Source organism: Triticum aestivum, chromosome 4B (genome assembly GCF_018294505.1).
Source record: "Triticum aestivum cultivar Chinese Spring chromosome 4B, IWGSC CS RefSeq v2.1, whole genome shotgun sequence".
NCBI classification, from domain to species: Eukaryota; Viridiplantae; Streptophyta; class Magnoliopsida; order Poales; family Poaceae; genus Triticum; species Triticum aestivum.
Window position 1 is genome coordinate 399,869,378 of NC_057804.1, and position 25,125 is coordinate 399,894,502.

Here is a 25,125-nt window from a genome sequence, read left to right on the forward strand (position 1 = left end):
CCCCTTTTAATAGTAATGGCTTTCGTATGGACTCAATGTGATCTTGGAGCACTTAACCAAAATGGAAGAATCTTGAAGCTTTGTGCCAATATGTTATGATAGCATTTGGGGGGGTTCCACTTCCACATGTCCCTGGTATGCCAACATTGAACTTTCCTGAAATCTATTTTAGAATAGGCATTAGTTCAATGACATATATGTTGTTATTAATTATCAAAACCACTCAGGGATTAGTTGCACTTTCACGAGGCCAAGGCTTTCTTCTTCCTCGGCCTCTGGATTGTAGTCGCTGTCGTTGGGGTCGTCTTAATCCCCGTTGATCATGTCATCGGCGTTGATATTGTCGCTGCCACTGTTAATGGTTCCATCATTAGTTGCGTCACCATTGGTAGTATCACCGCTTTCGGTCCCCTTGCTTGTATCTCCATTGCATGCCCCCCCATTACGGCGCCCTTGTGTCAGCGTATGGAGTTTTCTCCTCCTCCTCCTTCATCCTTGGAAGTGTCTACCATGTAGACATCGAAGGTGGAGGTCGCGGTCCACCTGCCGGTATGGTTGATGGCTGGTGGTGGAGCGATATCTGACATCTCACCGACGTCTCATCTACGTCGGTGGCCTCCTCGGAGGCATTGTCTAAAACATCGGTAAGTTTTTTATGATAGCGACTAGGTGGGTGGAGGGTGGGTAAAAATTCCAGCCTTCCCTGGTTTTCCCAGACCTGATCATACAACAAGGTCCAGTCGTCCGAGATGACCAGGCTCTGAATCCGATTTAACGTTGTTCAGAAGTGCCTTGTCTGCCTCGCCCATATCCCGATCAAAAGTGGGGCTCAACTAAAGTTTACTTGAGGTTCGATCTAACATGGCCTCAGGGTCTTCGTTGGTCAAGATAGATGCCTGACCCGTTGATGTAGTACTCGGCTCCGAGCTCAAAGCCAGGCCCGAGGTGTGATCCATGTTATGGTCCTGATCCGAGATTGAATCCGAGATCTGGATGGAGGCGTCAGGGCAGTCCTTAGCTTGGTCTGACACCCAGCCCGAAAACGCGATAGCGCCGCGGGAATCTATGGCGTACTTGAGGTTCCTAAATTTGATGATATGGCCTGGAGCGTAATTTTCGATCTGACCGAGGTGACCAGTCTAATCTGCATAAAGAGTAATGCTGCCAAAGACAAAGAGTTGTCCCGAGAAGAAAGCCATACCACAACCGACGCTGTCGTCAATCTGCGAGCCATCGAGCCGTTTCGATTTCCTAGAGGGACTTGTATGGGTCACCAATGTCGGAGCTAAGTCCGACGGATCTCGGGTAGGGCCCCCCAATCTGGTAGGCTTGGCTAGATGGTAACAAGGACACAAGGGACATGATGTTTACCTAGGCTCGGACCCTCTCGAAGAGGTAAAACCATATGTCCTGCTTTGTTCTATTGATTGCGGCTGAGGTGCAAAGTATAGGTGATGTACCACGAAATCGGATGTGAATCTGTCCCTCGAAGGCCCTAACACCTTGGTTTATATAGACACCGGGGTATCTAGGGTTTACATAATGTCGATTGCATTTAAAGGGCAATCGTGCCGAGGACTATCTCTACTCTTGGAGTATACGTAAGTCTTCACGCCATTCCTTCCCGATGTTCCTGGCCCAGATGAGCGAAGCCCACCGATGATAAGCTTGGGGGGGGGGGGGTCCTCGGCCCAACCCATAGGTCACGCAACGGACATGCCGAGTATCCCCTAATCTAGGACTCCGTCAGTGATTATATATGACATGGCAATATCATATACTCCATCTGTTCCTAAATATTTGTCTTTTTGAGATTCAAATGAACCAGCACATATGGATGTATATAGACATATTTGAGTGTAGATTCACTCATTTTACTTCGTATGTAGTCACTTGTTGAAATCTCTAAAAAGACAAATATTTAGGAACGGATGGAATAGTTGGCTATACTATTAACCATGCTCTAATACCTGTATTTATACCTCTTAATGAATAAAGCCTAGTAGTTTTTCGAAAAGAAAAACAGATTTTTTGATCCATCGATCCCCCCGAGTCCACACAAGTCAAACACCACTAATCTCAAAGCGACGACGGCCTAGCCGAGAGAGGAAACGCCCGCATGCACTCGCCGTGGACCGTGTGGTGCCGCCGACCGCTCTGCCCCCTCCTCCGCCTGCCCACTACTGCCTCGTAGCCGGCCACGGCGAAGCTCCCCCAGTCCAGGCGGTTTCCCGCGCTTCTCTTTCCCCGCCTCCCATGGCGCCTCCCCTCCTCCTCCGCATCCTCTTCCTCCTCGCAGTCACCGCCGCCGCGTCGGCAGCGGCGCGGCGAGAGGCGTTCCGTCGGGACCCCGGGCACGAGCACTGGCACCACGGCGCCTTCCACGACGTCGAGGAAAGCGTCCGCGCCGACGTTCGCCGCATGCTCCACACCCGCGCAGAGGTACTCCACTGCCCCCCCCCCCCCCCCCCCCCCTCTCGCCACTCCCTCGCTAAACCTCTCCGATCCCCCTCGCGCGTGGCCTCTGCAGACGCGATCTGCGCAGAGTAATTGAGCTCGAATGGATCCGATCTCGGTTGGCGGTGCGGTGAATACTACTCCCGCGTGTATGGGATCCGCGCCTGCCACCGGATTTCGGTTCTCTCCGTCAGTGACATCGAGAGCAATTTTTATTGTGGGACGTGTCAAAATTTCCCAATTTTGAACTTTTAATATATACATGTAGACTCTGGCTGCGAAGATGTGTGAGAGTGTTCACATGGGTTCGCGTTATGAATTATGCCTGGGACTTGGGGCACCGTAGATTAAATTGAGCCTGACATTAGTTAATCGGTTGCCATGGTCATACTGGTGCTCGTATAACCAGGAGAACTGAGCAAACAGTAGTGATGTATCTGTAATCATTCCCTATTTCTCTGCTCAAATCTCTGTGTGTTCCAAAACATGTGTGGTGTTACCTTATTAAGATTGAACTTCTATAAACACATTTGGGGAATTTTGCAGGTTCCATTTCAAGTGCCCCTCGAGGTTAACGTTGTTCTGATTGGTTTCAATGGTGATGGAGGATATAGATACCCTTTGGATGGGCACAAGCTTGAGCAATTCCTAAAGATGAGCTTTCCACTCCATAGGCCCTCTTGTTTCGAGACAGGGGAGCCAATTGATATTGAGCACCATATCATGTATAATGTCATAGCGGTAAGGCTTCATTTACGATGGTCATGTAGATTATTTTTCGCCACAATGGAGGTCTTGTTTTCATCCAGTGATATTACTGAAATTATTGCTTCATTAGGCTGGACAACCAGAGCTTATTTCGCTTGAGAAGTCACTGAAGGAGGCTATGGTTTCTGCAGGAACTGCGAGAGAGGTAGAAATATGTTATTTCCCTATAAAAGTATCTTTAAACGCTGTTCTGATCTTGATTGACACAAGACATGACACTAATTATTTTGTCCCCCACAGAGTGAATATGGTAGGGAATTCCCTCTCTTTGAGGTAGAAGCAACTGTAGTAGAACCTATATTCGAGAGGCTATACTCATTTATTTTTGATATGGAGCCTGGTCGCTCTGCAACTGAAATGGATAGGCCTGTACCTGTTGCTATATTTGTTGTTAATTTTGATAAGGTACGTACACTTATATATTGTTCTATATAAAATGCTTTTCTAACTCCTTTCCCACCTGCATGCAAATTATAGCTATTATTCGTGTGTAGACTTGTAGTCTTTTGGGAATATTGAGTAAACAGCCTAATTCTTCTGGTTGTTTATTTTCCTATTACTATTTGAGGGAAACAGAAGAGAAGAACCCTACTGAAATTATTTAAAAGTTATTATACAAAAGATAATACATAAGAAGATAAAGGAAAAGAAGGTAACCAGTGGGAGTTGCATTCTGAATGTGAATTATACTCACTGTCCTTAAAAAAAACACACTCTCACTTTTAATAGATCCAAGCCAAACAATTTCCTCCATCTAAATTTGTTTGATGGTATAATAAATAATTAATGTGTTTCTTTGTAACTACATATGCAGGTAATCTGCGGTTATCAAAACTTTGAACAGTATTTTAGATAGAGATAGTCATGCTCGTGCAACATCCTTAGCCTTCTCTAAAAATTGGAGCATATGCATAGATGAGTCCCAAAAGACATTGATAAGAGCCCAACAATCCTTAGTAAACTGGCCAGAGACAAAATATGCATACAATTATTCTTTTAGAATGTAGGGGACCCTGCTGAAATATAAAGGAGACTGCACAGAAGGTATTACAAAGGAAAATAAGTTGATTCAACAAGTGGGAGTTTCATGACTTTCATCCTGAACTATATTCACTTTGCTTAGAAGAACATTACCCTCACATTTTCACAAGTTCTAACAGATTCAGGTCGAACGATTTATCCATCTCAATTTGTTTGATGGATATTATAAAATATATCGTTTATTTGTAATTATATATGCCAGCAGCCAATGGTTATCAGCACCTCGAACAACATTTAAGATAAAGATAGTCATGCTCAGGCAGCATCCTTAGCCTTCTGTAACAATAGGAAAATATGCAAAAGGACTCCCAAAAGATATTGATAAGAGCCCAGCAATCATTAGTGAACTGTCCAGAAAGAAAACATGGGATTCAATGTCCATCCTTGTATCTTATACAATTATACTTGGAGAATAGTAATCAACATTGACAAAGCTATTCCTTGGCAGGCCAGAACGGATCCTCGGAACAAAGGAGTTGATCTTGACAGTTTAATGTATAGTAAAATTAATGGACTGACAGAACAAGAGCTAAAAAAGCAAGAAGCGGATTACATCTACCGTTACCGGTACAATGGAGGTGGAGCAACTCAAGTTTGGCTGAGTTCTGGAAGGTAATAGTTATTACACTATTTTTTCGTTACGACTTGCAAGAAACCTTGACGGTCAAGAATTTACATTTTTAACTCACTAAATGTGACAACCCCTTCACCCAGTACATGATTGCAAGAGCGATATGAAGTGTCCAAACCAATATTCCTATTCTACTTGCTGCTTCATTGCATTGCACTTGTCCTGCCAGATGATTCCTTTTTTGTTTTCACGATCCTTTCTGTTTCGTTATTTATACCATTAGATTTATGTGCTGTCACTTTCTTCCTTAATGTGTACACCTTCCATTCCAAGATATAAGGCATATTTTGTCTTTTTAAGACAAGGTTTTGACCAACAATTGCTTCGTTAGTATGTGGTTTATGTGACATGAGATTATTGTCACTAGATTTATTTTCAACAATATATATTTATTTATAACTTTTATTCTGCATCACATAAACTACATATTAACTTACTAATCATTGTCAAAGGCTTGTCTTGATGGATTAAAGTGCACCCTATATTGTAGCACGTTAGTTTTTAATGGCAATGATCTTTCTGCCCAAGTAGCGGGGATTACAAAAAGTTTTATCCCCTTGTTTTCTGTTTTTGAAAACAACTAAGCTGTAAAAGGCCCTATTGGATCTTTCAGTCAAAAAATAGCACCCTACTGAACCTGACATCCGTTTTCCAAAGGAGGTAGTTTGCCCAAAGGGTCAAGGATGTGCTTTGTAGTGGAAATAATGCCAGACCATCTTTACTCAGCATCACTTTTTCTTAATGGAAACTGTAGGGGAGGCCCCGACATTTACTGAGCTTCACTTAAAAAGATAAATCATATTCACTTTTTTCTTGTTGCTTGGTTGTTAGTAAGCTAGCTATCAGGGCTGCAAATCCTGGCAGGAATCGTCCATTTCCCATCATTTTAGGTGACCCCAACTTGACCAGGTATTTGTAAACTAACTGAAATTTGGATTAACTATATGCTACTTTGGAGGTAAGCATACAGGAGTGATTATGGGATATGAAGGAACACCACTTACGGAATATATACAAAGAGAAAAAAACTGATACAACGACTAGGCCAGGAAATAATTGGTCTCTGATGTACTAGCAGGGTCAAGGGTTAAACAAAAACAGAAGTTTGTACTCTGGTTACCATGACTCGTTGAATTACATATCATAGATTATTTTATGTGCATAATTTTTTTCCGCCAAGACTTAAGAGTTTCATGCTGTAGTATTAACTGTTACATGGTAGAGCTATTTTATTTTATCATGCCCTAAAATCGTTTAATAGAAAGAGTGTCATGCTGTACTATTAACTGTTACTCCCTCCGTCCCAAAATAAGTGTCGCTGATTTAGTACAGCTTTACTAAATCAGCGACACTTTGGGATGGAGGGAGTACATGTTAGAGCTATTGTCTTTTATCATGCCCTAGAATAGTTTAACAGATTGCAGCTAAGTAATGAATCCTCTAAATGACAACTTGCTGCTCCTTGCAGATTTGTTGTAATAGATCTGTCAGCAGGCCCTTGTACATATGGGAAAATAGAAAGTGAAGAAGGCAGTGTTAGTTATAGGTCAATGCCGCGGCTGTCAAATATAATCTTCCCAAGAGGACTTGCTGCTCCAAGTGCCAGTTCAACACAAGATATTTTTGTTGGGCAGCTTGCAGGTTTAATTTCAACCACCATTGAGCACGTAATAGCTCCTGATATCAGGTATTTACTGAAAATTTCTGTTATTCATAAAACATTATATATGAATCGAATTTCTGCTCCCAGTAATAGCTCATGTTAGTTATAGAAAAAATCAGTGATGAATAACTGAGATATCATATATTTTATGTAGGCTAGATAATTGCCCATGCATTGCAACAGGGGCACAAATATTTATACACAATCACCATGATTTACCTGCCATTTATTGTTAAGGTGATTAAGTGCTAAAAATAGACTTTAGCTACCAGTTGAATCAGTACTTATTGACTTACCAAAAGAAATGATTTTATTTGGTAAACTAGTAAGATGTGGGACATGTGGACAGCTACAACCATAACAACAACAATAAAGCCTTTAGCCCGAAACAAGTTGGGGTAGGCTAGTGGTGAAACCCATAAGATCTCGCGACCAACTCATGGCTCTGGCACATGGATAGCAATGTTCCACACACCCCTATCCATATCTACTCCCTCCGTTCCTAAATAATTGTCTTTCTAGAGATTTCAACAGGTGACTACATACGGAGCAAAATGAGTGAATCTACACTCTAAAACATGTCTACATACATCCGTATGTTGTAGTTCATTTGAGATGGCTAGAAAGACAATTATTTGGGAACGGAGGGAGTAGTTCTTTGGTGATACCCCAATCCTTCAGGTCTCTCTTAACGGACTCCTCCCATGTCAAATTCGGTCTACCCCGTCCTCTCTTGACATTCTCCGCACGCTTTAGCCGTCCGCTATGCACGGGAGCTTCTGGAGGCCTGCGCCGAATATGCCCAAACCATCTCAGACGATGTTGGACAAGCTTCTCTTCAATTGCTGCTACCCCAACTCTATCTCGTATATCATCATTCCGGACTCGATCCTTCCTCGTGTGGCCACACATCCATCTCAACATACGCATCTCCGCCACACCTAACTGTTGAACATGTCGCCTTTTAGTCGGCCAACACTTAGCCCCATACAACGTTGCGGGTCGAACCGTCGTCCTGTAGAACTTGCCTTTTAGCTTTTGTGGCACTCTCTTGTCACAGAGAATGCCAGAAGCTTGGCGCCACTTCATCCATCCGGCTTTGATTCGATGGTTCACATCTTCATCAATGCCCCCATCCTCCTGCAGCATTGACCCCAAATATCGAAAGGTGTCCTTCTGAGGTACCACCTGCTCATCAAGGCTAACCTCCTCCTCCTCACACCTAGTAGTATTGAAACCGCACATCATGTACTCGGTTTTAGTTCTACTAAGCCTAAATTCTTTCGATTCCAAGGTTTGTCTCCATAACTCTAGCTTCCTATTTACCCCCGTCCGACTATCGTCAACTAGGACCACATCATCTGCAAAGAGCATGCACCATGGGATATCTCCTTGTATGTCCCTTATGACCTCATCCATCACCAAGTCAAAAAGATAAGGGCTCAAAGCTGACCCCTGATGCAGTCCTATCTTAATTGGGAAGTCATCAGTGTCGACATCACTTGTTCGAACACTTGTCACAACATTATCGTACATGTCCTTGATGAGGGAAATGTACTTTGCTGGGACTTTGTGTTTCTCCAAGGCCCACCACATGACATTCCGCGGTATCTTATCATAGGCCTTCTCCAAGTCAATGAACACCATATGCAAGTCCTTTTGCTCCCTGTATCTCTCCATAAGTTGTCGTACCAAGAAAATGGCTTCCATGGTCGACCTCCCAGGCATGAAACCAAACTGATTTTTGGTCACGCTTGTCATTCTTCTTAAGCAGTGCTCAATGACTCTCTCCCATAGCTTCATTGTCTGGCTCATCAGCTTAATTCCACGGTAATTAGTACAACTCTGAACATCCCCCTTGTTCTTGAAGATTGGTACTAATATACTCCGTCTCCATTCTTTTGGCATCTTGTTTGCCCGAAAAATGAGGTTGAAAAGTTTGGTTAGCCATACTATCGCTATGTCCCCGAGGCCTTTCCACACCTCAATGGGGATACAATCAGGGCCCATCGCCTTGCCTCCTTTCATCCCTTTTAAAGCCTCCTTGACCTCAGACTCCTGGTTTCGCCGCACAAAACGCATGCTTGTCTCATCAAAGGAGTCGTCCAGTTCAATGGTAGAACTCTCATTCTCCCCATTGAACAACTTGTCGAAGTACTCCCGCCATCTATGCTTAATCTCCTCGTCCTTCACCAAGAGTTGGCCTGCTCCGTCCTTGATGCATTTGACTTGCCCAATATCCCTGGTCTTCCTCTCTGGGATCTTGGCCATCTTATAGATGTCCCTTTCCCCTTCCTTCGTGCCTAACCGTTGGTAGAGGTCCTCATATGCCTAACCCCTTGCTTCACCGACAGCTCGCTTTGCAGCCTTCTTCGCCATCTTGTACTTCTCTATGTTGTCTGCACTCCTATCCAGGTATAGGCATCTGAAGCAATCTTTTTTCTCTTTAATCGCCTTATGGACATCATCATTCCACCACCAGGTATTCTTATCTTCGCTTCTTCCCCTGGACACTCCAAACTCCTTCGAGGCCACCTTACGAATGCAAGTCGCCATCTTCATCCACACATTGCCGCATCCCCTCCTTCCTCCCAAGGGCCCTCCTTAATGACCCTCTCCTTGAACGCCCGAGCTACCTCCCCCTTGAGCTTCCACCACTTCGTGGCACGCTTATCCCGCTGGACACGAATCCGAAAGCGAAAGTCAGCAACCACCAGCTTATGCTGGGGTACAACACTCTCTCCAGTTATCACCTTACAGTCTAGGCACGCACGCCTATCTTCTCTTCTCGAGAGGATGAAATCAATCTGGCTAGAGTGTTGGCCACTACTAAAAGTCACCAGATGCGATTCTCTTTCTAAAGAGGGTGTTAGCTACAATCATGACGTAGGCTAGAGCAAAGCTTAAGACATCTTCTCCTCCTTGATTCCTGATGCCATAGCCAAAGCCCCCATGCGCCCCTTCAAAACCTGTGTTAGATGTACCCACGTGGCCATCGAGGTCTCCTCCTATGAAGAGCTTCTCGCCAATCGGTACACTCCTAACCATGTCTTCCAGGCCTTCCCAAAACTCCCTCTTGGTGTTCTCATTGTGGCCTACTTGCGGGGCATACGCGCTGATAACATTGAGAACTAAGTCCCCAACTACCAGCTTGACCAGGATAATCCGGCCCCCATGTCTCTTGATGTCTACCACTCCATACTTGATGCTCTTGTTGATCAAGATGCCTACGCCATTTCTGTTTGCAGCCATCCCCGTGTACCAGCTTGAAGCCAGTATCCTCCACCTTCGCCTTCTGTCCCCTCCATTTAGTTTCTTGGACGCAAAGGATATCAACACCTCTCCTCACCGCTGCATCAACTAGCTCCCGAAGCTTCCCTGTCAGAGACCCTACGTTCCAACTACCTAAGCGAATCCTCCTAGGCTCGGCTAGCTTCCTTACCCTTCACACTCGTCGAGTCAAATGCGAAGACCCTTGCTCATTTTCCACTACATCCAGGCGCCGATGTAGCGTGCCACTAAGGATGCGACGACCCGATCCTCGCTCACTTGCCACCTTATCCGGATCAAGATATGACACCCCACCAGGGGGGTGACGGCCTGGCCCTTGCCCATTTGCCACCACACCCGGGTTCCGATGTGGCGCGTCGCTGAGAGGGTTACGCCCCAACGAAAATCTTTTGGGTTTCATCTCCATAAGAGTGGCTGAGTTTTTACGTTGGCTCGCCAAGCCTATCACAACCCTCCTTTACCCGGGCTTGGGACCGGCTATGTTGAGACAACATAGGCGGAGTTTGGGACATGCGGACAGCTGAGGTGGTTTAAAAAAACGGTGGGAAAAAGGCAAAACCGGAAACAGAGGTGGGGTGAGGAGGGAGGACAAAAGAAAATACCGTAAAACAGAACCTTACGTATTTTTTAAGTAGGAGAGATTGACAAAGTTAATAGACAATCACAATACAGACGAGGCGATTCGGTGCCCAAGCTCAGCTGCACCCGGGATGGAAAATACAAAAAGAAACTAGAAAAATTCAAAACATTCTGATTTTTTTCATGGAAGATAATTTGGTGTGTGAGGTGCGCTCCAAATTTCAGATCATTTGGACAACTGAGTAGCTCTTGGCAAAAAAAGACAAATTTGGGGTCTGTGAAAAAGTTTACTGTTCATGTATTGTTCTGACCCAATTTGTCTTTTTTGCTGAGAGCTACTCATATGTCCAAATGATCTGAAATTTTGGAGTGCATCTCACGCACCAAATTATCTTGCATGCAAAAAAAAACCCAGATTTTTTTGTTTGTTTTTTTGTGAATTTTCTCTTCACCGGGTGCAGATGAGCCTGGGCTCAGAAATGGATATTCGATTACAATAACTATTTTTTTGTCTGAAGTATGTCATGTTCTCTCTCCAAAAAAATAATTCAGTTGTCTCTCTAGATCTCAAAAAAAGTTCTCTTTCTAAAATAAATTCACTTCTCAGCATATTCACAGAAGTAAACGTCTAATAATTGTTTACTAGAACATGATGGCGTGCGTTGCCACGCCCGTCCATATTTACATCGAATAATAAAATTATTTAGAAAACCCAAACAGTACAAATATTTGGAAAATTTGAATAGTTTGTATGGGTACAAATATATGTGAGATACTTCCGTGATAGTTGTTCGAAGTGTTAACCTTTTACAGGTAAATAACAAAATAATCACAAGCAATGGTTGCAAGGTGCATCACAGTGGTGCGCGAGGACCATAACAAATGACAAAATGAACCGCAATACAGATGTATGATTCAGTTGAATTCTATCACACAAACCTTAAGTTTTTGGATAATCACTTTAAACAATATTTTGAGTTGACTTGAGCGCCACTTTACCGAAAAAGGCTTTCGCCCCGCTTTATATATAAAGCAAAGATCCACATCATCCGATACAAACGCACGCCAACACCACACACACCCAAGGCAGGATACAAAAGCGCTGAGTGCAGCAACACCACCCCTAGCACACTACCACGAAGAGATGAAGCCGCATACAACGAACCGTGGACTCCAAGGCGGTGCCTTCAGGAAGGATACGACACCGGAGCGCCGCCACCGCCCGATCCGAGGATCAGAGTTTCCCCCGGAGCCGCATGACGGGCGGTGAGAGCCGCGACGACGCCTTCAAGAAGGGAACGAGTTTCGCCGTCGCCGGTCCGTCCGAAGAAAGAGCAGGTTTTCACCCCGGCCAACATTCACCGCCGCCGAATGCTACACCCGGCAACCACGCCGCCCACACGGCCATGGTCACCGGGCAGCGGCAAGACACGGGCTTTGCTCAAGAGCACCGTGCACCGCCACCAGGGCCGCCGCCCAGGCATCCAAGACCTTGACACCACCACACCCGAGACCCGCCGCTACCCCAACCAAAGAGACGAGCAAAAAAGAATCCGCCTTTGCACCCCTGGCCCACCCCCAGCATCGAGACCCAATAGGTCGGCCAACACTGGCATCCATCGACCCATCCTGCAGCCCGGAGCGCGAGACGAGATCGGTCCTGCAGCACCGTGGGGCGGGGACGAGGTCAGTCCTGCTGCACCGTGCGCGAGACGAGCTCGGTCCGGTGGCACTATGCGCGAGATGAGATCGGTCCTGCTGCACCGGGCGCGAGACGAGCGATGGACCGTAGCTGGGAAAGGGCCAGCCCTTTGAAGGGAGTAGCGACCGAGCGCCGAGGATATGGAGTGAAGGCCGAAACGGTCCGATCGCAGACAAGCCGACGCCGGAGAAGCTAGCCGCCGCCGCAAGCAGATCCGCCAAGCCACCATGGAACCGCCACGACACCGGGAGTCCATCACCGCCGGACCTCCACAGGTCGCCGCCCACGGCCGGAGCAACGGCCACGCCCGGCCGCTGCCCTACCCGCGTCGCCCAGCGAGCTCAAAGCGCCGGAGCCGCCGGGCACGCACCACCGCCACCACGCGCCGCCGGCCGACCCCCACTACCAGATCCGGCTGGATCCAGCAGGGGGCCGACCGCGCGCCACCTCCCGAGATGGGAGCGCCGCAGCCGCCCCGCCACGCACGAGACCCAGGGCACCGGCGCGCCGCCACCAACCGGCTGCCCCGCGAGCCCGCCGCCGAGCTGCTGAATCCCGCGAAGTCCAGCACCGCAGCTCGAGGAGGCCGCCCCGCGCCGGCGTCCCACGAGCAGGGGGAGAAGGGCCCCGCCGCCGCCGCGCCCACCGGGCTTTGCCCGACGGAGCTCACCGGCAACGGCGGGGGGAAGGGGAGGAAGGAGTGACCGAGGCGCAACAGGAGCGGTTCCCCCCGGCGCGCGCGGGCGCGCCGCGGGGGGGGTGGGAGGAGGAGAGAGGGGAGGGGGGAGGGGGGTGGGCCTATTGTGCATTTACGCCGAGCGCCACTTTAAACCTCACGTCGCTCACGATGCATCAGTTACACACAGAAAAAGCTAAATCCAAATGCCATGCTATGGATTTATTTATGTTGTAGTGATCATGATTTGAGAAGTAAGAACCTCACAACCGATGGACTATTTTTCGGAGTCATCCTGGGGTGCATGGAGATGGTGCATAGATCGTCAACATGGGCCTTGTCAAATTAATCCTTCTAGGAAGGGAGATATATCTTTACCAATTTCATGTCATCCGGAGGAGTAAAGTAAGATTAGATTCAGATTTTTAATCTTGGGCTACTTGTTCAGCTAAAAATTACAGACATCCCATAAAATCACAAAACATACTTAACTGCCTGCCTTACAATTACCAAACTAGCAAAAAACGTCTCCGGCTTCAACAATTGCCTGCAATACTTGCCGAAGAGAGAATCTAGGTCTTGAAAGCTAAAAAAGAAGAAGCATAGATCAAGCAGTGTTAATACACTGCTGTTAAGATGAGCTTTTTTTGCGGGGAAAGATGAGCTTCTTAACCAACTAATTCCTAAATCTTGAAAATGGAAAACAAGATTGATAAAACATAGGCACTCACCCCGCACTCAGCGTACTATGTAACACATTCAGGAGCAATGGGCTCAGCAATATGTACATTGACTTTCAGGAATTAATAGTGAATATGGACTCTACAGAAAAGAAAAGAAAAATACTTGCTGTAATAAATTGTGCCCATAATTTTTTCGTGAATAATACACCAAAATCTGAAAAAATAAATTATAATATGAAACACAGAACTTGTTTTACTCACAACTGTAAACAAGGAGCACTCTGCAACTGAACATTTCATTTGTCAGAGTTTGATGGATAAAACAAGATGTTATTCCTAATATTATGCCATAAATCTACCATTAGCATGGTCATGAAAAAACTAAATCCTTAACTCAGAACTGTAAACATAGAGCACTCTGCAAGTGAACTTTTCATTTGTGAGAATCTGATTGATAAGACAAAGATGTTATTCCTCATAGCATGGCACACATCTACCATTGGCATGGTTATCAAAAAATTAAATCCTTAACTCGCTTGATCAACACTTGAATCACACAATAAAAATACCAAGATGGTCTAAATTAGACACAAATCTCATGCAACCAGAATCAAATATAATCCTCACTTCGACAAATTCAAGGTAACATGAGATTGAAAAACAAAAACACGTGTGCTTTCTACGAATCCAAGATAATAATTATAGCTATGTAGAATTGTATTATTCATAATTTCTGTAGCGATTCTTGGCCTTCCTCGGAAGGATCTTCTCACATAGGGACTAAAACCGAACTCGCTGTTCCATCAATAAAAACTGAACATGAAATAAGAAGGAACAATTAGAATTCTTGGCCTTCCTCGGAAGGATCTTCTCACATAGGGACTAAAACCGAACTCACTGTTCCATCAATAAAAACTGAACATGAAATACCAAGGAACAATCAGATGGAGAGAGGGTGGGACTCGATCCTGGTATTTACCCGCGTCCGCTGTCCGCTCCACTCGAAAGAGCAAAAGCGACAAGAAGGAACGCGGTGCCTCCATCGCCACCCCGAACCCATCCAGCTAGTTTGCCTCCAGCAATTTCCAATAGTTTCTGCAAACAATAACAGTACTAAAATTACATTAGGGGTAAGCTGCTACCAGGCCGAGGAAACAAAGGAGAGCCAACCTATATGCAACAAGAAATGGCTACGGGGGCAGGGAAGGAGAATCATAACCCATATATAGAGTAACCAAGAGAAAGCAAGCAAACGTGGAGTAACACACCTCCCAGATGGCTGGACTGCCTCGCCATTATTCCGCCGCCGCCAGAGGATGAGCACGCGCAGCATCGGGACATATCGATGGATCGAGAGAGAGCACGTGGCAGGCCTCGTTTACTATGTTCTGATGTTCTGGGGCTATCTGCAGTTCTCAGGTCAGCCCGATTAAGGAGAGAGCATGCAGGTCAACCTGCGGAGCAGCGGCCCGGTTATGGTGGGCCGAGCGGGTGACGCGGTGAAAACGTGAGTGGTGGGATGGACCAAAGAGATCTGGACCGTTCTTAAGAGGTATCCGACGGTTAAGAACGCCAAATCGCTGTAGGAGGTCGTAGGTAGCTCAGTTTTACTGTTTAGTAATAGAGGGAGTATTTAGTAAAGCAGAAATTACATTCAGGAATCAGGAAGAAGTTAAATCACGTCAGTAACTGAGTACGGTCTTCTGTGTCTTTAGTTCCTTGCGCACATCTTGCCCACTTGGAGCCTGTAGCATAAACTAGGTTACCTTGTTTTCGTTTCTGCATTTTATCACGCAATCCTTGCAAAAGAGATGTTCATTTGGTTTGTTTTGTCATCTCTAGGCGTGGAAGTATGGAACAAACAATAGAAATTTAGTTTTCCATTCCCAGTTTCACAGGCTCAGTTTGCTGTTGTTGTGCTGTGCTTTGCATATTTGTAGTGGTGCTGTGAAGTAAGAATCTGTCAAAAGTCTACTACCTTGATTGGCAAATCATATTAAAATTAGATAAAGGCATGTGATCCAATGGCGGTCTTCATAAATTTGAGCTCATAGATTCTTTGAACATATGATAAAGCGGCTCAATCAAATAAAATCATAATCCACCCAATGCCAAATGGAGCCTTATTCTAATACGAGCTAAGTTTGTATGGAGTGCTGGAGATTCGAAAATCATTTCAAAACTAAACTGTTTATAGTTGAAACGGCAAACTATGGCACATAATCAATTGACACCAGTTGTACTCCATAGTTCATGTACAGCTGGTTAATCCGTTCTTCTGATTCGTATACTTAGCTTACGATTTCATTTTTTTTTTGGGGGGGGGGGGGGGGCGCTATTTTAAGATTGAGTATAGTCTGACACTCTGCAGTGCATGTCAAACATTTCAAGCACCAACTGTTCTATCTGTCTGCTATTCTAATATCTCCTTTAAAAAAAATCCAGGTTTGAAACTGTTGACATGACATTGAGGTTGCTTGTACCTATCATTGTGCTACAGAACCACAATAGGTACAATATTCTTCAAGCCGGCCACAACAACAGTATAGATGTTAAAGCTATTGAAAGAGAGGTTAGTTGACTTTCTTGCATGAATTATGAATTTAATCGTTAGGTGGCTGAAGCCACAGTATTCTGTAGTCAACTCACTAGTTTGTGTTTTGTGTTCATGTACTAGTCAACTAATATGTAGGAGCAGCATTCCGACTGCATATTATTATATTGGGCAAAATCATATGTTTGTCATTTACATGAAATAGCATTGCAAATTTCAAGAGTGCCAAAAACATTAGCAAATGCAATTTTGCATATGGAAGAATGACCATGCTAAAAGTAAGATACAAAGTTATGGTTACTCCATTGTACCTTGTTTCATTTGTTGGGAGAAATTGTCCACTTCTAGAAATAGAATAAGGCAAAAATAGAACGCTAAATATATACAATTACAGTGATGTCAGGGGTATTAGTTCCTTTCCTTGGTCCTTTCCTATTGGTCTAGCGCTTGGATGTTTCCTTGAGTGCTTGTAATATAATAATATGCAGTACATTGAGGTTGCGAGCAAAGCTTTCTCAATCAGTATTAGTTCGAAAAGTCCTTTTGTGGTAATTGTACTGATATTAATTGCCTGTGGAAAATCCATGTGAATAGTTTTTTTTACCTAGATCCTGGTAGGAGAAAAGGAAATTGCAAGCATGAAATGAAGATCTGTCTTGTCACATTGTCCAATTTAGGAAGCTCAAGATCATCATGATTCAATATTGGTTGAAAATGAATAGTAGTCCAATCAATATGAAGTACACATGGTTATTGATCAGCAATTTACTAGCCTGGCTGATTTATTAGTGAAAAAAGTATGCTGTGCCTGTTTTGTGCAGTATGAAGTACACATGGTTATTGATCAGCGATCTACGGGGCATATATAAGTCTATATTTTTTAACCTTGTGACCTGAATTGTTAGTACCACCGTGCATACTCTTTCAGGTAAAAAAGATGGTCCATGCTGGGCAGGAGGTTATAGTAATTTCTGGTTCGCATGCACTGCATGAGCACGAAAAGTTATCTGTTGCGGTCTCCAAAGCAATGCGTAGTCATTCTCTTCATGAAACAAAGAGTGATGGTCGATTTCACGTCCGTACGAAAACATACTTGGATGGAGCAATACTCAAAGAGGTATGTTAGATCTTAGCTTCATTCAAATGCATTATGTTGTAATTGCAAGGATATTATTTCTGTTACGGTAGCTTAATAGACCTACTCACCTACATATCTTCGATGTATGCTTCTTGGGTTGAAGAGGCACTTCTGGAAAAATTACTAAAACATCTTCATCTAATTATATATCATAAAATATATTTATCCATTTTCCACGTTTAGTAAATATAGGTGCATGAGAGCTTGTCACATGGAGAACTATACACTAAATTTACCTGGCCTGTTAGCCATGTCTTCCTAATATCGTAAGGATAAAAAAACACAACTGTATAATTCGTAATCTTCATGGATCTTCTGCTTGTGCTGGGAAAAGGCTGAATCAAGTGAAAATTATAGACATTTTTGGCACCAGGTGTAGAAGACCGTACTGAACGTGTCCCATAGCTTTTATGAAATGGTGAAACCTGAAGCACTACAAAGCAGACTAATTAGAGGGATGAATATATAGATGGATCCAGAATGCTTATTTCTTACATTTCAACTGCAATATTCTGAGGTGGCTATACCAACTGGTACAGGAAATGGAACGTTCTGCCGATGTGCTGTCGGCTGGTTTATTGGAAGTCTCGGATCCTTCCCTCTCAAGTAGATTCTTCCTGAAGCAGGTATGTAATATTTGCTGTATGAAATACACTGGAATTTTACGTCAATTTCATGAATCACAATACCTGTTTTTTTCATTACGGGTGTTATCTATGACAAACAATTTTTGTCAACAACAGCATTGGATGGATGAGCAAGATAATGTACAAGATTCTATCAAGCACAAGCCTATTTGGGAATCTTACATGCCCAGAAATAAGAAAGAAAAGCGAGGAGCTGGAAAAAAGAAACATGGAGCCATGTACAGAACTTATGGAACCAGAGTAATTCCAGTGTAAGCTACTACACACAAAGAGAGCAAGTATAATATTTCAAACTCATATTGTGCTCCTGCAAATAAAAAAAGGATAGAACTGCAAGTGATAAATTAAGAACAATAAGAAGACAATGTTCACTGTTCACATGGATTTTGTCCTACCGTTTTATTGTAAAATTTGGAAGTTAAAATATGGCGTCGCCTCAAATTATGCACTCAACAAATGTAAAGTATCATTTGTGCATAGAAGTAGAACTATTCACAAGATATTTTAAGAACTGGGGTCCTAAGAATGCATTGTTGAGGCAGATGGTACACTGCTACTTTTGCTGATTTGTTTTTCAACAGCTTTGTATTATCATTGGCTGATTTTGATGCTGAGCTTATGATGGAAGAAGAAAGCCTTGTTTGGACAAGTAAAGATGTTGTCATTGTATTGGAGCATAACAATAAAATGATTCCTCTAAGGTATGTTAAACTTTTCTGTAAAGAAAAAAATGTTCTACCGATTCCTGTACAGCATGAGTTCAAGTTGCTGCTGTGTTTAAGCCTCCCCTATGTTGCAGCTATGTGTCAGAAACAACTAGGCAGTTTGCGTATCCATCTCTAGCGCAGCGTCACATTTTGGCTGGTTTGGCTTCCGCAGTTGGAGGTCTGAGTACACCGTATGAACGGGCATCACGTATTCATGAAAGACCAATTGTGAACTGGCTATGGTCTGCTGGATGTCATCCTTTTGGACCATTCTCAAACTCCTCTCAGATCAGTCAAATCCTTCAGGACGTTGCACTGGTAATGTTAACCAACACCACCTTTTTTATTTCCCTTAAATAATGTACAACGAGAGGAGTAGGGGAGGGAGATAAATGCTCATATGTAATAGTGAGGCACTGTCAGAATACTTGTTCATGCTTTCTATGGTCTGTACATTGCACTGGAACAGAAACTGTGAAACCTCGAGCTCAGGCCCGCTACACCCATTGTTTCTTCCCCTCCATAGGCCAGTTTCTGATAATTATTCCACGTGTGTTGGGAGCATGCTAGGTTCGGTATTTATTTTCTCTGCTGTTCCGTTGCCATTTATGTCCACAAAAGCTGGGTATGTGCGTAAATCATTGTCACGATTCTGTAATCACCATTACCAGGTTTCCATTTTAACCAATATAAATTCTGGTTCAAGCACGGGTTTCTCGACCTGTGTCAACATACATGCCTAGCATAGACATCAAAATGCATTGGTAGTGCAATTATTATGGTCAGCTGTTGTCATATCATTTGTGACAATTTTTATTTTTTAATGTGCAGAGAACTACAATCTATGCCCGGGTTGATGCAGCTCTTCGCAAAATAAGGGACACATCAGAGGTCCTTTGACATTCAGTTGAACCTCTCATCATTTGGTTATTTTCTTGACGTGCACGATAAACTAAAACTGTGGTTTGATGTTTGTTGCAGTCCGTCCAATCATTTGCGTCAGACCATCTTAAGACGCCATTAGGAGAACCTGTCAAAGGTAATAAAAACAAGTCTAGCACTGAGTTATGGGTAGAGAAATTCTATAAGAAGGTGACCACAATGCCGAAGCCTTTCCCCCATGGCCTTGTTGAACGTTTAGAAGAGTACCTGGATGTAAGTACATGTTTCATACACTGCATCAGTCTACTTCAGTGTGGAAGTTCTGTCTGAACCTGATTTGCTTTTCTGTTCGCACCATTTCAGAGGCTTGAGGAACAACTTGTGGATCTATCTTCATTGCTCTATGACCACCGTCTGGTTGATGCTTCTCAAAACAGTACCGACATCCTTCAGAGCACTATATTTACAGAACAGTATGTTAACTTTATCTCCATGTCGCCAGTCCCCAACTAGCTATTCTGCCTTTACTCCTTGTACCGTTAAACCTTGTATAGAAAAGAACATTTAATCGTTTTTTTGGTGATTTATTTGCTCCATATTTACCCTTTCTTTGGAATCATTTTTACAATTTTTTGGTTGGGCAGGTATGTAGAACGTGTTCTTTCTGCGGAGAGAGACAAGATGGAGTGCTGCAGCATTGAATATAGTCACCCGAAACAGTCATCCCAGGCTTTTGTCTATGGAGGGATCCTTCTGGCTGGATTTCTTGTCTACTCATTGGTTATTTTCTTCTCTTCACCAGTTCGATAACTCGCACAACCACTGGATGAAGGCGGTTAAGGATTTTCTCTATGATGACAAGATGGGTATGTCAAGGACGACGTCTGGTTGAAGCCATGAACTAACGTTGTGTGGTAGACTATTAGTTAGGGCTTGTGTCTTCAAAAAGAAAAGAAAAGAAATATTAGGGGCTGTCGGATTGTAGCACAATTTTGTCTATGAGATTGTTATTTTTCAGCACTTGAGCCGTAGGAATCTCCATGGCATGTACTACCTCCGTATCAAAATAGAATACGTTTTTGTGGGCTAAACTAGCATTCAAAAACGTCTTACTTTTTGCTACGGAGGTAATATCCGATTATCGGCTCACTTGTCAGTACGCAACGATTTTGATCGTCCCCCCTGCAACTTTGCTACCGCGTAGTATATATGGAGATACTGTACAAGACTATATCACAACCGCCTTTCATGGTGTGAGTAAACGCTTTCTCTTCTCTTTTATCAAAAACATTGGACGTTCACTCATGTCCCCCTCGTTTTTCTTTTTTTTTTTGGTGGAGAGAGTTTCCCGCCTATTGTGCGTAGAGCAACTATAGCGGAGTTCTTACATCTGCAGCCTCCAAAACGTTTTTGTTTTTGGAGGATACTCCTTTTTTTAGGCTGTGGTGGTTGTGCGCAAAGCTGCAAACACATGGTCGCTATATATTTAGGGCAGAGACTATATGTAAATATGGCGATGGAGCGTTGGATGGCGATTTTGCTAGCTCCAAAACGGTCCTATGGTGGTTAATCTGCTAGCGTTGCTCTTAGTTCATTCCGTGGACTGCAACTATCTTAGATCACAGTGAACCCTGGAGTGGAATATTTTGATTATTTTTTCTTATTGGGGAGTTGACACTGATCTCCTGGTCCACCTGTCAATGAAATACCTTTTTTTTTCTTTTCTTCAAGGAAAGGAGAGCATTTTTGTGGGGTAAAAGAGAGCATTAGTGATTACTCAGAAACATGAACACAACCATTAGGGACACAAATTTACATCCTTATTTAACAATCATTAGCTTGATATGCATAGTTAGAACTTCCTTTTTGTATTACTTTAATGACCATGTAATTTCTCTCTAAAAAAAGCTTAGATTCAGCGGGCTGATAACTCTTTGCGTGTCGATTGACTCTGCGGCCATCGGATTTGAGTTTGCGTCGATTGCCTTTGTGGCCATCGGATTTAAGTTTGATAGGACGGCCTCTGGCCGCAACAAGGCTCCCGTTGCAATATGCTGAGCGCAATAGAAGCCTTGTTGGTCGTTGCAAAGGATGACACACCTCAGTAGGAAAAAAGAAGGAAGAAAAAAATGGTTCAGCAGGGAGCCCACCAAGGCTCATGTTGTAAAGCGCTGAACATAACATGAGTGTTGTTGCAAAGGCATCAACACTAAAACGGAGAAAAACCAGCATGGAGTGCAATCGAGCTCATGTTGCAAAGCAGCAAGTGTAACATGAGCCTTTTTTTTTTACAAATGTTGGCACACCTCAGTAGTGAGATCAGATGGCTGTCTCACGCTTCATCTAAAGGCTGCGGGCAAGATGAAAAATAATAATCCGATTATGTAAGTTGTGTTCTTATTTAAAGAAGTGCAACGTCTATATTAGAGCAACTCACACAGTTCCCCTAAAAAACTTTATGTAAAAGTGCTTTTATAGGATGTCTGGAAATTCTAGGAGAAGTTTCTTGAGACCTATTTTTTCCAGATCTCGTAAACTCTTCCCCTAAATCTTTTTATTTTTCATTAGACAAAACTAGATAATGGTCTAGGGTCCCCGCCAGTCAGTGACACGCATGACGGCATTTCGGCAGGCCGTCGGGGCACATCGATGCGTCGGCTTTCCGGCGGCGTGGTGGCTTCCGCGATGGCGCGCCGGCTTACCGGCAGCGCGTTGTCAAGTTTCAGGTGGTTACCATGCTGTCAAAAGTTTATGGGAAGCAAAATTTCACATGTACCAAAGGAAAGTTGAGGTCAAGTTTACAAGCTCCAAATTTATTCCATGTTTATGGGATCTGTTGGCGACGTTTTTTACCCAAACTTTTCCTAAATGATAGTTATTTTATGGATACGGGATCCGTAGGAGTTACTCTCAGCACTACAAAATCTTTGGTAGCATCTTACCTAATGCTCCTAATATTAGTCACTGGATTAACAAAAATAAATGGCCTGTATCGATCAATTTAGAAGTGTCCTAAAAGAGCTTATTAATCACACCCATCCAGTGGAGCAACATACCACGACAGTGGAGCACTCTCTCCGTTCCTTTATATAAGATGCATTTGTTTTCTATAAAATTCCACAATGTAAGGTGCATTTTATCTACTTTTTGAAATTCTGTTTTCAACCCTCTAAAAAAGAAAAGTATCTCTCTCCCGATTGCATATATCTTTCCTTAGAGAGAAAAGAAAACTGTCTCTCTCCTGATTGCGTGCATCTCTTCATTTCCTAAACTAAATGATTTACTTGCCACTAATCAATGATTTGACCAAGGTTAATTTCATTCTAACTTATGCATAATTATTTGTCTTGGTTACCGTGCCAAAAATAAATACACCTTACAATGAAGGGAGTACATCTTATATTTTGTGACAAGAGAGAGTAGAGTAGCCATTGGAAAAAAAAAGATAGTAGAAAAGAAAGAAGGAAACGTATTGGCATGTAGAGAACAAACAAAGTGGTGGAGATCGACTTATAATAGTCGAGCAAAGAATCAGCTACGTGCGCACGATCGGTCATCGGCTCTCCACTGGCAGTGCTCTCGGATGTCTCGGAACAAGCAGGCGAGCAGGTGGCGGTCGTAGTCCATGGTCGTGTACTGCACCACGTGGCTGAAGTACCTGACGGCCTCGTCGTGGGTGACCAACTGACCATGCAGTGCATGACGCCACACCGCCGGAGCACCTCCACGTCCCTCGTCGTGTTCACCAGGGACCCCACCAGCGCCACGAAACCCGTCACCAGGTTGCCCCCGTCCAGCTGCCTGGCGGCGCGGCCGCCGCCCTGCTCGAACGCCACCAGGTTGGCCAGCAGCACCTTGGCGGCCTCGTCCACCACGAACGCCGGCATGTGCAGCACGCCGTACCGGAAGCTCACGTCGAACATGTCGCGCGGGGTCGCCTTCCTCTTGAACGTAACGCCGGCCTCCTCCATCTTGGCCGCCTGCGGGACCATCGACGTCAGCCGGCCCTTCACGGCGCCGTCGCTGGAGCGCGGGGACGGGACCGGCGACTGCTTCCACACGGCCAGCGACGACGCGACGTTGGCGTCGGCCTTGCCGTTGTTGCGCCCCTTGGCGTCGCTGGCGTCCGCGGACGCGCTGCGGACGTTGCACTCGTAGTGCAGGTGCAGGAGGTGGTGTATCGTCTTGCCGCTCCGCGGCCGGATGGCGCGGCTCGACGGCAGGTCGCCGGCCAGGGCCTTGCAGAAGATGTCGAGGAGCCCCTCGCTGTCGGGCCCGCCGTCCTCGCCGGGGAAGGCGATGGCGTGCAGCTTCTCGACGACGAAGAAGGGGATCTGGTTCTCGAGCAGGAGGACGTCGTGGTACATGTGCTGCCACGCCCACTTGGCGCCCCCGGGCGCGGCGAGCTGGCCCTCGCCCTTCCGCAGGAAGAACTCGAGCAGGAAGCAGCCGTCGAGCACCAGCATCTCCGCGAAGTCGTCGGCTCCCACGGCGTCGAACCCCTCCGCGTAGCACCGGCGCGCGTCGGCCTCGAGCGCGCTCGCGCAGCGCAAGTAGGCGCCCAGCCCCTTCCCGTTTGTCCGCGACAGGAAGTCGCGCAGGAGGCGCCACTTGTGCTGCTGCGCGGCGGCGAGCCCGGCGCGGCCGTGGTAGTAGGGCCCCACGGACACGAGCTTGGGCTCGTACAGGTCGGGGTGGCGCTCGCGCACCGCCGCGGGGAGGCGGAAGATGGTGTAGGGGTCCTCGGACTCCGCGTGCACCTCGTCGACGCGCCGCTGCATGGCCTCCACGCGCGCGTCGCGGAAGAAGCGGCTCTTCTGGGTCGCGGTCTCGTCGTCCTCCATGGCCATGGATCGAGCGAACGCGCGCACTTGGGGAGGACACAATACACTACGCGGCGAGGCGCCGGCTTTAAAGAGGGAAGCGCGCGGGCCACGATCCGAGGATGGGACGCGCTTCACCAACAAAAATGATGGGGCGTCGCGGGAGCTGTACCTCACCTCACCTCAGTGGCGGCTCCACGAATTTGCAACCGGATATTCATGTGTATTCATTTTACTAAAATCATTGCTGTTTTTTAAAAATTGTGACTCTTTTACCAAAATCAACACTGTTTTGTAAAAATCATGGGTATTCACATGAAGACACAAGAATACCCCTAGCGCCGCCCCTGCCTCACCTGGATTGTTACGTCGTGTATGTTAGCTTCGACGTGTCTAAAACTTCCATATACCCACGCAGCGTACTTTGACGAAATGTGCTTGGAAAAGTTGCATCTCTCCACTCCTAGTCTACGCCAGTCTCGCGTAGGCTTTGAATCTACAGGGCAAAATTATGCTAATCCTCAAAAAAAAAAAAAAAAGACAGGGCAAAATTAAAGTACTACCAATTTTTTGTATATTCGGGATCTCAAAAACCAAAATGGGGCAAAGGAGGACAAAAAAATAATTACTGATACTTTACAGCTAAACACACACACACACACAAATCGGTCACCATCGCTGATACATTAGGGCATGGCCAACGGGCCAGGCTGGACAGATGCCCCAGGTCTCCAAGTTGGATTCTACAGTCCAGCTCACATCTACCTGCTGCTTGCAGATGAAAGCGGACTCTTGCAGAAGAACTCGTCTCCTCGCTGCCAAAAGCTAGATTAAGAAGAAAAAGCAAGCGAAATGACCCCCGCTTGCTTGCTGTGCTCATGCT

General features: G+C 45.1%; 1 protein-coding gene and 1 pseudogene across 1 annotated transcript; one reads left to right on the plus strand and one right to left on the minus strand.

Annotated features, from left to right (window-relative positions):
* The first annotated feature begins 2,088 nt into the window (after window positions 1–2,088).
* Window positions 2,089–20,444, plus strand: LOC123092351 (uncharacterized). The gene is made up of 16 exons (XM_044514118.1): window positions 2,089–2,442; window positions 3,004–3,198; window positions 3,296–3,370; window positions 3,466–3,630; window positions 4,715–4,878; window positions 6,366–6,584; window positions 15,937–16,063; window positions 16,974–17,162; window positions 17,723–17,809; window positions 17,927–18,081; window positions 18,412–18,531; window positions 18,630–18,855; window positions 19,369–19,428; window positions 19,519–19,692; window positions 19,783–19,892; window positions 20,064–20,444. Exons 1-16 carry the CDS (start codon window positions 2,257–2,259, stop codon window positions 20,227–20,229), a joined length of 2,418 nt encoding a protein of 805 aa, XP_044370053.1. The 5' UTR covers window positions 2,089–2,256; the 3' UTR covers window positions 20,230–20,444.
* Window positions 20,445–22,619: 2,175 nt separating this feature from the next.
* LOC123094878 (UPF0481 protein At3g47200-like) lies at window positions 22,620–24,300 on the minus strand (annotated as a pseudogene).
* Window positions 24,301–25,125: the final 825 nt, after the last annotated feature.